Raw genomic sequence first — 15,558 nt, 5'->3', positions numbered from 1 at the left:
TATCACCACTACTTTGTTGCTCTCCATAGGCCCTGCATCGTTTTTCGACGTTAAATTTGATACCGAATAATCATGCAACTGTTCCTTTATTTGCTCAATTACTAGCTCATATAATTATAAAATTTACAGAGATGTTTCTATGAGCAAATAAATATTATAATATATTAGTATGCAATAAATGTGATTATTGGTTTATATGTTTTCCTATTGCCGATGCGCTTCTGATGAAACAAATAAAGTAATGAATTTTCCAAATTGCTGCTTGAAAGTGTTACCAAATTGTATGGAGATCACATGTGCCTCACTTAAAAATGCATTTCTAATCGAGCAAATACAGTAGGTGGTAATTTATAATGTAAAATACATAATTATATGTTTTTGTTTTATTTTTGTGATTTTTAGAGTAAGCGCCTTAGTGAGAAACAAATCATGGATTCATTGTTCACTAAAGATTCTTACACACGCCAAAATCAAGTAGTCATTGATTGGTTGGAACGCAACGCATCTGACCAATTACAGGATTACTATGACAACGTAGAATTTTATTCACAGACTGTTTCATGGTAAGTCCTCTATAAGGTCTTTATGTAAGATCACCTGAAACCCCCCCCCCAACTCAACCCCCCCCTTCTATACACTTGACAATGAGTATAAAACAATTAGTTGCTTTGTTATTGAAAATTTTAAACTGGAAAATTATTTTGATGTTTTAAAAGGTATTCGATAGTGGATATAAAATTGAAAATTGGCATATTTGGCAGATGATAATCACCGAGGAAAAATTGTATAAAAACATTTCAATACTTCCTGCCACTGTACTGGGCATGGCAAGGTCTTACTGAAAATGTGTGTGTTTGTGTGTCAATATCTCAGTGTTGAAGTCACTTGCCCATAATGCATTGTAATTGACAGGGAGAACACCCTTCATAGTCTACAACAGCAGCAGCGTGGCATTCCAGGCATACCAGACAGAGCTATAGTATCTTCTATGGATCCAGATGCACCCATCAGACAAAAGAAACCATTAGCTGATTTAGATAAGGTAATTTTAAATTCAATTCCTGAATCTTTCACATTCTCACCAGTGTAAATGTTGGAGGAGATGATTTACCAAACATACTTCTTGTGTCATAGGTCAAATAGTATATTTTTTTTTGACCAACTGTTTCTAACATTTTACTTATTTTTTCTTTATTCAGGAAGATGAAATTCGCCTGTTGCGTTATATGTTTGCATATATCCGTGCTGGTCAGTTGGATGAGGCACAGAGACTGTGCAGGAAATGTGGGCAGGCATGGAGAGCTGCCACGCTGGAAGGATGGAAAATGTACCACGATCCTAATATTGAAGAAGGTATATTTAATTTATATCTGATCCAAGAAGGAGTTAATGAAGTCTTTATTCAGCCATGTAACAACCTGATATGTGGCTTAATGGTTAGCATATCTGCCCAGCATCCGAGAAATTGCTGGTTTGACTCCGATGGTCAGCTGCATACTCAGCAATCCCCCCACAAAAAAAGAGTACATCATGCCGAGGCTCGCAACATTCAGGGTTGGGAATATGGCATTCAGTTGGACGAGTTATAAAGATAGCTACAGGCTACCTTCTCTAAATAAAGATTAAAATCAAAAATCAAATATGATGAAGATCTTGCATGAATTAAAAGATTATACAATTATGCATTTCAAGAAATGAAAAAAGTGGTTTGTTTTTATCCCAGACTGTTTTTCATAATTGCTTAGTTGCAAAGCATGTTTTACATGCACTTTTGAATAAAGCCATAATCTCGTCTATTTCTGTAAACACAATCAAACTGACTAACATGAAACTTCATCACATATCAACATATATTTAATATCAAAGTTGCATAACTTTATTTTAGTTAAGTGGGAAGCGTGATTTGAGTTATTATAATTAAATATTTGAAATTGCTTGTCCCTACTAATTTATAATCTTCATGTCACTTCTGCTTCAGTTGCTGCGAGTGGTGAGTTGAAGCCAATCGAAGGCAACCCACACAGAGATATATGGAAGGCAGTGTGTTGGAGAATGTCACAAGAAGATGAATTCCATTCCTATGAAAAAGCCATCTATGCTGTGCTCAGTGGCAATCTCAAAGAGGTGAGAGTTCCTAGTCTCCATGATTGCATTCATTTCAGACATTATATTTGGATCTAATTTGGTCAGATATTAGTTTAAAACCCTCAAAAATTGGGTGTGTTCGTATTGTCTGAGTGTGTTCGTATTGTCTGTTTGAGTGACCACACTCTAGGGCTATACTGCACTGCAGTAGATTAATATATTCCATTTTAATAGTAATTCATAGAAACATGTTATTGTTTATGAATATCTGTCACATTTTATGACGATATCTTCAATTCTCTATTTTAATGGAAAATGCTATTTTCAACTTATTCATAAAAACTACAAGCTCATTTGCTCATTGAGTGTCAAATTTGTTAATTTCTTGCCGATATCATTTATTCTCTATTTTCGGAAAATATTTTTGTAACTTAGATTGCTCAACTTGGCTACCACAATGTTCTTGTAGGACAGCGGAGCTATTACGACCATTAGGTTGCTTACTGTAAAATGACTAATTTTCACTGGGTTTAAATTTCACTGATTTAGCATTTCAGGCATATTCAGTGGGTTTTAAATTCACGGTTTTATCATTTGGATAATGTGTTCTATGCTCAGTTTTACATTTTCACTTGGTTTTAATTTAGCGCATTTTCCAGTCAGCGAAATAAGCAAAATTAAAACCCAGTGAATAATTAACCTTTTTACAGTATATTCATAGCTAATTAAACTGTTATTCTTAGTTACTTCCAGTGTGTAGTACGTGGGATGATGTACTCTGGGCTTATTATAAAGTTATGGTAGACATGAGAGTAGAACAAGAAATAAGACTGTATTTTAACAATAAATCTATGGAATCGCTACCATCATCTTATTGGGTTAAAAAGTAAGTAATGTTAAATCACCCAGTGGATGCAGTTACTTGAGGCTTGTGATTGAATGTTCAAATCATACTATGAATTATGTGTTGTCTAATAAGTAAGCTTCCCACATCATGATTGAATTTGCCTTTAGGGTATAACGTTTGGTTTGGTGGATACATTTTTACCTTGTTTAAGATTCAGAAGTTGTAATTTAAAACGGGGGAGTCGTCACCTGCGCATGCATCAGGTGGCCATAGTGTGTCATTGTTTACAAACATGTGTCTATCCATGAGCCTTTGCGTTTTTAGCTTGTTGTTATCATCACTTGGACTCAATTCCTGCACATGTGTAGGTGACGACCCTCCTGTTTAAACAAGTCCTGGTTAATATCAATAAATACTGCATTAGATTTCCATGATGCCATTATGATTAGATAAATAGTGACATAACCCTGTCATGTCCATCTTGCTTCAAACGTGGAAATAAGTTGTTTGTGATGAGTGCAATTTACAGTTGTTTTACGCATTGAACTTGAAATAATAAGAACTTAGTAATTCAAGTATCTGTGATATATGATATACTGTAGCTAATGTATAATAAATATTATGCATTATTTGGTGTGTGTCCAGATTGTATGTGAGTTTGTTATAATCTTTTTTTTAAGTCTTTGTTTACATTTTGCACATCCAAAAAAATAAGTTGTATTACATTTACTGTGCCTGCCTTTACTGTTTCAGTTTAACACCAGAAACTGTATTCCAAGAACTACAAGCATATCCTAATGAGGTAAGCCAAGCCAGTAAATAAAAACATCCTGAGTAATCCACATCAAGGAGTGGTCTACATCATGAGTAATCCACATCAAGGAGTGTTCTAGATCATGAGTAATTCACATCAAGGAGTGTTCTAGATCATGAATAATTCATGTCAAGGAGTGGTCTAGATCATGAATAATTCACATCAAGGAGTGTTCTAGATCGTGAATAATTCATGTCAATGAGTGGTCTGGATCATGAATAATTCATGTCAAGGAGTGGTCTACACTATGAATAATGTCAAGGAGTTGTCTACAACACGAATAATTCATGACAATGAGTGGTCTACATCATGAATAATTCATGTCAAGGAGTTGTCTATATCATGAATAATTCATGACAATGAGTGGTCTACATCATGAATAATTTATGTCAATGAGTGGTCTACATCATGAATAATTTATGTCAATGAGTGGTCTACATCATGAATAATTCTTGTCAAGGAGTTGTCTACATCATGAATACTTCTTGACAATGAGTGGTCTAGATCATGAATAATTCATGACAATGAGTGGTCTACATCATGAATAATTCATGCCAAGGAGTGGTCTACATCATGAATAATTTATGACAATGAGTGGTCTACATCATGAATAATTCATGTCAATGAGTGGTCTACATCATGAATAATTCATGACAATGAGTGGTCTACATCATGAATACTTCATGACAATGAGTGGTCTACATCACGAATAATTCATGTCAATCAGTTGTCTACATCATGAATAATTCATGTCAAGGAGTGGTCTACATCATGAATAATTCATGACAATGAGTGGTCTACATCATGAATAATTCATGTCAAGGAGTGGTCTACATCATGAATAATTCATGACAATGAGTGGTATACACTATGAATAATGTCAAGGAGTTGTCTACAACACGAATAATTTATGACAATGAGTGGTCTACATGAATAATTTATGTCAATGAGTGGTGTACATCATGAATAATTCATGACAATGAGTGGTCTACATCATGAATAATTCATGACAATGAGTGGTCTACATCATGAATAATTCATGTCAAGGAGTGGTCTACATCATGAATAATTCATGTCAAGGAGTTGTCTATTACATGAATAATTCATAACAATGAGTGGTCTACATCATGAATAATTCATGACAATGAGTGGTCTACATCATGAATAATTCATGTCAATGAGTTTTCTACATCATGAATAATTCATGTCAATGAGTGGTCTAGATCATGAATAATTCATGACAATGAGTGGTCTACATCATGAATAATTCATGTCAATGAGTTGTCTACATCATGAATAATTTATGTCAATGAGTGGTCTACATCATGAATAATTCATGTCAATGAGTGGTCGACATCATGAATAATTCATGACAATGAGTGGTCGACATCATGAATAATTCATGATAATGAGTGGTCTACATCATGAATAATTTATGTCAATGAGTGGTCTACATCATGAATAATTCACGACAATGAGTAGTGTACATCATGAATAATTTATGTCAATGAGTGGTCTACATCATGAATAATTCATGACAATGAGTGGTCTACATCATGAATAATTTATGTCAATGAGTTGTCTACATCATGAATAATTCATGTCAATGAGTTGTCTACATCATGAATAATTCATGTCAAGGAGTTGTCTATATCATGAATAATTCATGACAATGAGTGGTCTACATCATGAATAATTCATGACAATGAGTGGTCTACATCATGAATAATTCATGACAATGAGTGGTCTACATCATGAATAATTCATGACAATGAGTGGTCTACATCATGAATAATTCATGTCAATGAGTTTTCTACATCATGAATAATTCATGTCAATGAGTGGTCTAGATCATGAATAATTCATGACAATGAGTGGTCTACATCATGAATAATTCATGTCAATGAGTGGTCTACATCATGAATAATTCATGTCAAGGAGTTGTCTATATCATGAATAATTCATGACAATGAGTGGTCTACATCATGAATAATTCATGACAATGAGTTGTCTTCATCATGAATAATTCATGTCAATGAGTGGTCTACATCATGAATAATTCATGACAATGAGTGGTCTACATCATGAATAATTCATGACAATGAGTGGTCTACATCATGAATAATTCATGACAATGAGTGGTCTACATCATGAATAATTCATGACAATGAGTGGTCTACATCATGAATAATTCATGTCAATGAGTTGTCTACATCATGAATAATTTATGTCAATGAGTGGTCTACATCATGAATAATTTATGTCAATGAGTGGTCTACATCATGAATAATTTATGTCAATGAGTGGTCTACATCATGAATAATTCATGTCAATGAGTGGTCGACATCATGAATAATTCATGACAATGAGTGGTCTACATCATGAATAATTCATGACAATGAGTGGTCTACATCATGAATAATTCATGACAATGAGTGGTCTACATCATGAATAATTCATGACAATGAGTGGTCTACATCATGAATAATTCATGTCAATGAGTTGTCTACATCATGAATAATTGATGTCAATGAGTGGTCTACATCATGAATAATTTATGTCAATGAGTGGTCTACATCATGAATAATTCATGTCAATGAGTGGTCGACATCATGAATAATTCATGACAATGAGTGGTCGACATCATGAATAATTCATGACAATGAGTGGTCGACATCATGAATAATTCATGATAATGAGTGGTCTACATCATGAATAATTCATGTCAATGAGTTGTCTACATGAATAATTCATGTCAATGAGTTGTCTACATCATGAATAATTCATGTCAATGAGTTGTCTACATCATGAATAATTCATAACAATGAGTTGTCTACATCATGAATAATTCATAACAATGAGTGGTCTACATCATGAATAATTCATGTCAAGGAGTTGTCTACATCATGAATAATTCATGTCAAGGAGTTGTCTACATCATGAATAATTCATGTCAATAAGTTGTCTACATCATGAATAATTCATGACAATGAGTGGTCTACATCATGAATAATTCATGACAATGAGTGGTCTACATCATGAATAATTCATGACAATGAGTGGTCTACATCATGAATAATTCATGACAATGAGTGGTCTACATCATGAATAATTCATGTCAACGAGTTGTCTACATCATGAATAATTTATGTCAATGAGTGGTCTACATCATGAATAATTCATGTCAATGAGTGGTCGACATCATGAATAATTCATGACAATGAGTGGTCTACATCATGAATAATTCATGACAATGAGTGGTCTACATCATGAATAATTCATGACAATGAGTGGTCTACATCATGAATAATTCATGTCAATGAGTTTTCTACATCATGAATAATTCATGTCAATGAGTGGTCTAGATCATGAATAATTCATGACAATGAGTGGTCTACATCATGAATAATTCATGTCAATGAGTGGTCTACATCATGAATAATTCATGTCAAGGAGTTGTCTATATCATGAATAATTCATGACAATGAGTGGTCTACATCATGAATAATTCATGACAATGAGTGGTCTACATCATGAATAATTCATGACAATGAGTGGTCTACATCATGAATAATTCATGACAATGAGTTGTCTTCATCATGAATAATTCATGTCAATGAGTGGTCTACATCATGAATAATTCATGACAATGAGTGGTCTACATCATGAATAATTCATGACAATGAGTGGTCTACATCATGAATAATTCGTGACAATGAGTGGTCTACATCATGAATAATTCATGACAATGAGTGGTCTACATCATGAATAATTCATGTCAATGAGTTGTCTACATCATGAATAATTTATGTCAATGAGTGGTCTACATCATGAATAATTTATGTCAATGAGTGGTCTACATCATGAATAATTTATGTCAATGAGTGGTCTACATCATGAATAATTCATGTCAATGAGTGGTCGACATCATGAATAATTCATGACAATGAGTGGTCTACATCATGAATAATTCATGACAATGAGTGGTCTACATCATGAATAATTCATGACAATGAGTGGTCTACATCATGAATAATTCATGACAATGAGTGGTCTACATCATGAAAAATTCATGACAATGAGTGGTCTACATCATGAATAATTCATGACAATGAGTGGTCTACATCATGAATAATTCATGTCAATGAGTTGTCTACATCATGAATAATTTATGTCAATGAGTGGTCTACATCATGAATAATTTATGTCAATGAGTGGTCTACATCATGAATAATTCATGTCAATGAGTGGTCGACATCATGAATAATTCATGTCAATGAGTGGTCGACATCATGAATAATTCATGACAATGAGTGGTCGACATCATGAATAATTCATGACAATGAGTGGTCGACATCATGAATAATTCATGATAATGAGTGGTCTACATCATGAATAATTCATGTCAATGAGTTGTCTACATCATGAATATTTCATGTCTATGAGTTGTCTACATCATGAATAATTCATGTCAATGAGTTGTCTACATCATGAATAATTCATAACAATGAGTTGTCTACATCATGAATAATTCATAACAATGAGTGGTCTACATCATGAATAATTCATGTCAAGGAGTTGTCTACATCATGAATAATTCATGTCAAGGAGTTGTCTACATCATGAATAATTCATGTCAATAAGTTGTCTACATCATGAATAATTCATGACAATGAGTGGTCTACATCATGAATAATTCATGACAATGAGTGGTCTACATCATGAATAATTCATGACAATGAGTGGTCTACATCATGAATAATTCATGACAATGAGTGGTCTACATCATGAATAATTCATGTCAATGAGTTGTCTACATCATGAATAATTTATGTCAATGAGTGGTCTACATCATGAATAATTCATGTCAATGAGTGGTCGACATCATGAATAATTCATGACAATGAGTGGTCTACATCATGAATAATTCATGACAATGAGTGGTCTACATCATGAATAATTCATGACAATGAGTGGTCTACATCATGAATAATTCATGACAATGAGTGGTCTACATCATGAATAATTCATGTCAATGAGTTGTCTACATCATGAATAATTTATGTCAATGAGTGGTCTACATCATGAATAATTTATGTCAATGAGTGGTCTACATCATGAATAATTTATGTCAATGAGTGGTCTACATCATGAATAATTTATGTCAATGAGTGGTCTACATCATGAATAATTCATGTCAATGAGTGGTCGACATCATGAATAATTCATGACAATGAGTGGTCGACATCATGAATAATTCATGACAATGAGTGGTCGACATCATGAATAATTCATGTTAATGAGTGGTCTACATCATGAATAATTCATGTCAATGAGTTGTCTACATCATGAATATTTCATGTCAATGAGTTGTCTACATCATGAATAATTCATGTCAATGAGTTGTCTACATCATGAAAAATTCATAACAATGAGTTGTCTACATCATGAATAATTCATGTCAAGGAGTTGTCTACATCATGAATAATTCATGTCAAGGAGTTGTCTACATCATGAATAATTCATGACAATGAGTGGTCTACATCATGAATAATTTATGTCAATGAGTGGTCTACATCATGAATAATTTATGTCAATGAGTGGTCTACATCATGAATAATTCATGTCAATGAGTGGTCGACATCATGAATAATTCATGACAATGAGTGGTCGACATCATGAATAATTCATGACAATGAGTGGTCGACATCATGAATAATTCATGATAATGAGTGGTCTACATCATGAATAATTCATGTCAATGAGTTGTCTACATGAATAATTCATGTCAATGAGTTGTCTACATCATGAATAATTCATGTCAATGAGTTGTCTACATCATGAATAATTCATAACAATGAGTTGTCTACATCATGAATAATTCATAACAATGAGTGGTCTACATCATGAATAATTCATGTCAAGGAGTTGTCTACATCATGAATAATTCATGTCAAGGAGTTGTCTACATCATGAATAATTCATGTCAATAAGTTGTCTACATCATGAATAATTCATGACAATGAGTGGTCTACATCATGAATAATTCATGACAATGAGTGGTCTACATCATGAATAATTCATGACAATGAGTGGTCTACATCATGAATAATTCATGACAATGAGTGGTCTACATCATGAATAATTCATGTCAATGAGTTGTCTACATCATGAATAATTTATGTCAATGAGTGGTCTACATCATGAATAATTCATGTCAATGAGTGGTCGACATCATGAATAATTCATGACAATGAGTGGTCTACATCATGAATAATTCATGACAATGAGTGGTCTACATCATGAATAATTCATGACAATGAGTGGTCTACATCATGAATAATTCATGTCAATGAGTTTTCTACATCATGAATAATTCATGTCAATGAGTGGTCTAGATCATGAATAATTCATGACAATGAGTGGTCTACATCATGAATAATTTATGTCAATGAGTGGTCTACATCATGAATAATTCATGTCAATGAGTGGTCGACATCATGAATAATTCATGACAATGAGTGGTCTACATCATGAATAATTCATGACAATGAGTGGTCTACATCATGAATAATTCATGACAATGAGTTGTCTTCATCATGAATAATTCATGTCAATGAGTGGTCTGCATCATGAATAATTCATGACAATGAGTGGTCTACATCATGAATAATTCATGACAATGAGTGGTCTACATCATGAATAATTCGTGACAATGAGTGGTCTACATCATGAATAATTCATGACAATGAGTGGTCTACATCATGAATAATTCATGTCAATGAGTTGTCTACATCATGAATAATTTATGTCAATGAGTGGTCTACATCATGAATAATTTATGTCAATGAGTGGTCTACATCATGAATAATTTATGTCAATGAGTGGTCTACATCATGAATAATTCATGTCAATGAGTGGTCGACATCATGAATAATTCATGACAATGAGTGGTCTACATCATGAATAATTCATGACAATGAGTGGTCTACATCATGAATAATTCATGACAATGAGTGGTCTACATCATGAATAATTCATGACAATGAGTGGTCTACATCATGAATAATTCATGACAATGAGTGGTCTACATCATGAATAATTCATGACAATGAGTGGTCTACATCATGAATAATTCATGTCAATGAGTTGTCTACATCATGAATAATTTATGTCAATGAGTGGTCTACATCATGAATAATTTATGTCAATGAGTGGTCTACATCATGAATAATTCATGTCAATGAGTGGTCGACATCATGAATAATTCATGACAATGAGTGGTCGACATCATGAATAATTCATGACAATGAGTGGTCGACATCATGAATAATTCATGATAATGAGTGGTCTACATCATGAATAATTCATGTCAATGAGTTGTCTACATCATGAATATTTCATGTCAATGAGTTGTCTACATCATGAATAATTCATGTCAATGAGTTGTCTACATCATGAATAATTCATAACAATGAGTTGTCTACATCATGAATAATTCATAACAATGAGTGGTCTACATCATGAATAATTCATGTCAAGGAGTTGTCTACATCATGAATAATTCATGTCAAGGAGTTGTCTACATCATGAATAATTCATGTCAATAAGTTGTCTACATCATGAATAATTCATGACAATGAGTGGTCTACATCATGAATAATTCATGACAATGAGTGGTCTACATCATGAATAATTCATGACAATGAGTGGTCTACATCATGAATAATTCATGACAATGAGTGGTCTACATCATGAATAATTCATGTCAATGAGTTGTCTACATCATGAATAATTTATGTCAATGAGTGGTCTACATCATGAATAATTCATGTCAATGAGTGGTCGACATCATGAATAATTCATGACAATGAGTGGTCTACATCATGAATAATTCATGACAATGAGTGGTCTACATCATGAATAATTCATGACAATGAGTGGTCTACATCATGAATAATTCATGTCAATGAGTTGTCTACATCATGAATAATTTATGTCAATGAGTGGTCTACATCATGAATAATTTATGTCAATGAGTGGTCTACATCATGAATAATTTATGTCAATGAGTGGTCTACATCATGAATAATTCATGTCAATGAGTGGTCTACATCATGAATAATTCATGTCAATGAGTGGTCGACATCATGAATAATTCATGACAATGAGTGGTCGACATCATGAATAATTCATGACAATGAGTGGTCGACATCATGAATAATTCATGTTAATGAGTGGTCTACATCATGAATAATTCATGTCAATGAGTTGTCTACATCATGAATATTTCATGTCAATGAGTTGTCTACATCATGAATAATTCATGTCAATGAGTTGTCTACATCATGAATAATTCATAACAATGAGTTGTCTACATCATGAATAATTCATGTCAAGGAGTTGTCTACATCATGAATAATTCATGTCAAGGAGTTGTCTACATCATGAATAATTCATGACAATGAGTGGTCTACATCATGAATAATTCATGACAATGAGTGGTCTACATCATGAATAATTCATGACAATGAGTGGTCTACATCATGAATAATTCATGACAATGAGTGGTCTACATCATGAATAATTCATGACAATGAGTGGTCTACATCATGAATAATTTATGTCAATGAGTTGTCTACATCATGAATAATTCATGTCAATGAGTGGTCGACATCATGAATAATTCATGTCAATGAGTGGTCGACATCATGAATAATTCATGACAATGAGTGGTCTACATCATGAATAATTCATGACAATGAGTGGTCTACATCATGAATAATTCATGACAATGAGTGGTCTACATCATGAATAATTCATGTCAATGAGTTGTCTACATCATGAATAATTCATGTCAATGAGTTGTCTACATCATGAATAATTTATGTCAATGAGTGGTCTACATCATGAATAATTCATGTCAATGAGTGGTCGACATCATGAATAATTCATGACAATGAGTGGTCGACATCATGAATAATTCATGATAATGAGTGGTCTACATCATGAATAATTCATGTCAATGAGTTGTCTACATCATGAATAATTCATGTCAATGAGTTGTCTACATCATGAATAATTCATAACAATGAGTTGTCTACATCATGAATAATTCATAACAATGAGTGGTCTACATCATGAATAATTCATGATAATGAGTGGTCTACATCATGAATAATTCATGTCAATGAGTTGTCTACATGAATAATTCATGTCAATGAGTTGTCTACATCATGAATAATTCATGTCAATGAGTTGTCTACATCATGAATAATTCATAACAATGAGTTGTCTACATCATGAATAATTCATAACAATGAGTGTTCTACATCATGAATAATTCATGTCAAGGAGTTGTCTACATCATGAATAATTCATGTCAAGGAGTTGTCTACATCATGAATAATTCATGTCAATAAGTTGTCTACATCATGAATAATTCATGACAATGAGTGGTCTACATCATGAATAATTCATGACAATGAGTGGTCTACATCATGAATAATTCATGACAATGAGTGGTCTACATCATGAATAATTCATGACAATGAGTGGTCTACATCATGAATAATTCATGTCAATGAGTTGTCTACATCATGAATAATTTATGTCAATGAGTGGTCTACATCATGAATAATTCATGTCAATGAGTGGTCGACATCATGAATAATTCATGACAATGAGTGGTCTACATCATGAATAATTCATGACAATGAGTGGTCTACATCATGAATAATTCATGACAATGAGTGGTCTACATCATGAATAATTCATGTCAATGAGTTTTCTACATCATGAATAATTCATGTCAATGAGTGGTCTAGATCATGAATAATTCATGACAATGAGTGGTCTACATCATGAATAATTCATGTCAATGAGTGGTCTACATCATGAATAATTCATGTCAAGGAGTTGTCTATATCATGAATAATTCATGACAATGAGTGGTCTACATCATGAATAATTCATGACAATGAGTGGTCTACATCATGAATAATTCATGACAATGAGTGGTCTACATCATGAATAATTCATGACAATGAGTTGTCTTCATCATGAATAATTCATGTCAATGAGTGGTCTACATCATGAATAATTCATGACAATGAGTGGTCTACATCATGAATAATTCATGACAATGAGTGGTCTACATCATGAATAATTCGTGACAATGAGTGGTCTACATCATGAATAATTCATGACAATGAGTGGTCTACATCATGAATAATTCATGTCAATGAGTTGTCTACATCATGAATAATTTATGTCAATGAGTGGTCTACATCATGAATAATTTATGTCAATGAGTGGTCTACATCATGAATAATTTATGTCAATGAGTGGTCTACATCATGAATAATTCATGTCAATGAGTGGTCGACATCATGAATAATTCATGACAATGAGTGGTCTACATCATGAATAATTCATGACAATGAGTGGTCTACATCATGAATAATTCATGACAATGAGTGGTCTACATCATGAATAATTCATGACAATGAGTGGTCTACATCATGAATAATTCATGACAATGAGTGGTCTACATCATGAATAATTCATGACAATGAGTGGTCTACATCATGAATAATTCATGTCAATGAGTTGTCTACATCATGAATAATTTATGTCAATGAGTGGTCTACATCATGAATAATTTATGTCAATGAGTGGTCTACATCATGAATAATTCATGTCAATGAGTGGTCGACATCATGAATAATTCATGACAATGAGTGGTCGACATCATGAATAATTCATGACAATGAGTGGTCGACATCATGAATAATTCATGATAATGAGTGGTCTACATCATGAATAATTCATGTCAATGAGTTGTCTACATCATGAATATTTCATGTCAATGAGTTGTCTACATCATGAATAATTCATGTCAATGAGTTGTCTACATCATGAATAATTCATAACAATGAGTTGTCTACATCATGAATAATTCATAACAATGAGTGGTCTACATCATGAATAATTCATGTCAAGGAGTTGTCTACATCATGAATAATTCATGTCAAGGAGTTGTCTACATCATGAATAATTCATGTCAATAAGTTGTCTACATCATGAATAATTCATGACAATGAGTGGTCTACATCATGAATAATTCATGACAATGAGTGGTCTACATCATGAATAATTCATGACAATGAGTGGTCTACATCATGAATAATTCATGACAATGAGTGGTCTACATCATGAATAATTCATGTCAATGAGTTGTCTACATCATGAATAATTTATGTCAATGAGTGGTCTACATCATGAATAATTCATGTCAATGAGTGGTCGACATCATGAATAATTCATGACAATGAGTGGTCTACATCATGAATAATTCATGACAATGAGTGGTCTACATCATGAATAATTCATGACAATGAGTGGTCTACATCATGAATAATTCATGTCAATGAGTTGTCTACATCATGAATAATTTATGTCAATGAGTGGTCTACATCATGAATAATTTATGTCAATGAGTGGTCTACATCATGAATAATTTATGTCAATGAGTGGTCTACATCATGAATAATTCATGTCAATGAGTGGTCGACATCATGAATAATTCATGACAATGAGTGGTCGACATCATGAATAATTCATGACAATGAGTGGTCGACATCATGAATAATTCATGTTAATGAGTGGTCTACATCATGAATAATTCATGTCAATGAGTTGTCTACATCATGAATATTTCATGTCAATGAGTTGTCTACATCATGAATAATTCATGTCAATGAGTTGTCTACATCATGAATAATTCATAACAATGAGTTGTCTACATCAT

General features: G+C 32.9%; 1 protein-coding gene across 1 annotated transcript in view; it reads left to right on the top strand.

Moving 5' to 3' along the window:
- The window catches only part of LOC102804364 (nuclear pore complex protein Nup107-like), a 33,888-nt gene that overhangs the window by 5,015 nt on the left and 13,315 nt on the right, over window positions 1–15,558 (top strand). The window contains exons 9-14 of the mRNA XM_006815501.3: window positions 403–563; window positions 913–1,042; window positions 1,200–1,353; window positions 1,979–2,124; window positions 2,829–2,971; window positions 3,686–3,734. Coding sequence (XP_006815564.3) covers window positions 403–563; window positions 913–1,042; window positions 1,200–1,353; window positions 1,979–2,124; window positions 2,829–2,971; window positions 3,686–3,734 — 783 coding nt within the window. The remainder of the gene's footprint in view (window positions 1–402; window positions 564–912; window positions 1,043–1,199; window positions 1,354–1,978; window positions 2,125–2,828; window positions 2,972–3,685; window positions 3,735–15,558) is intronic.

This window comes from Saccoglossus kowalevskii, chromosome 10, assembly GCF_978046115.1.
Source record: "Saccoglossus kowalevskii chromosome 10, keSacKowa6.1, whole genome shotgun sequence".
NCBI lineage: Eukaryota > Metazoa > Hemichordata > Enteropneusta > Harrimaniidae > Saccoglossus > Saccoglossus kowalevskii.
Note: the sequence above shows the minus strand (reverse complement) of the source record. Positions and strands in the feature narration are given on the sequence as shown.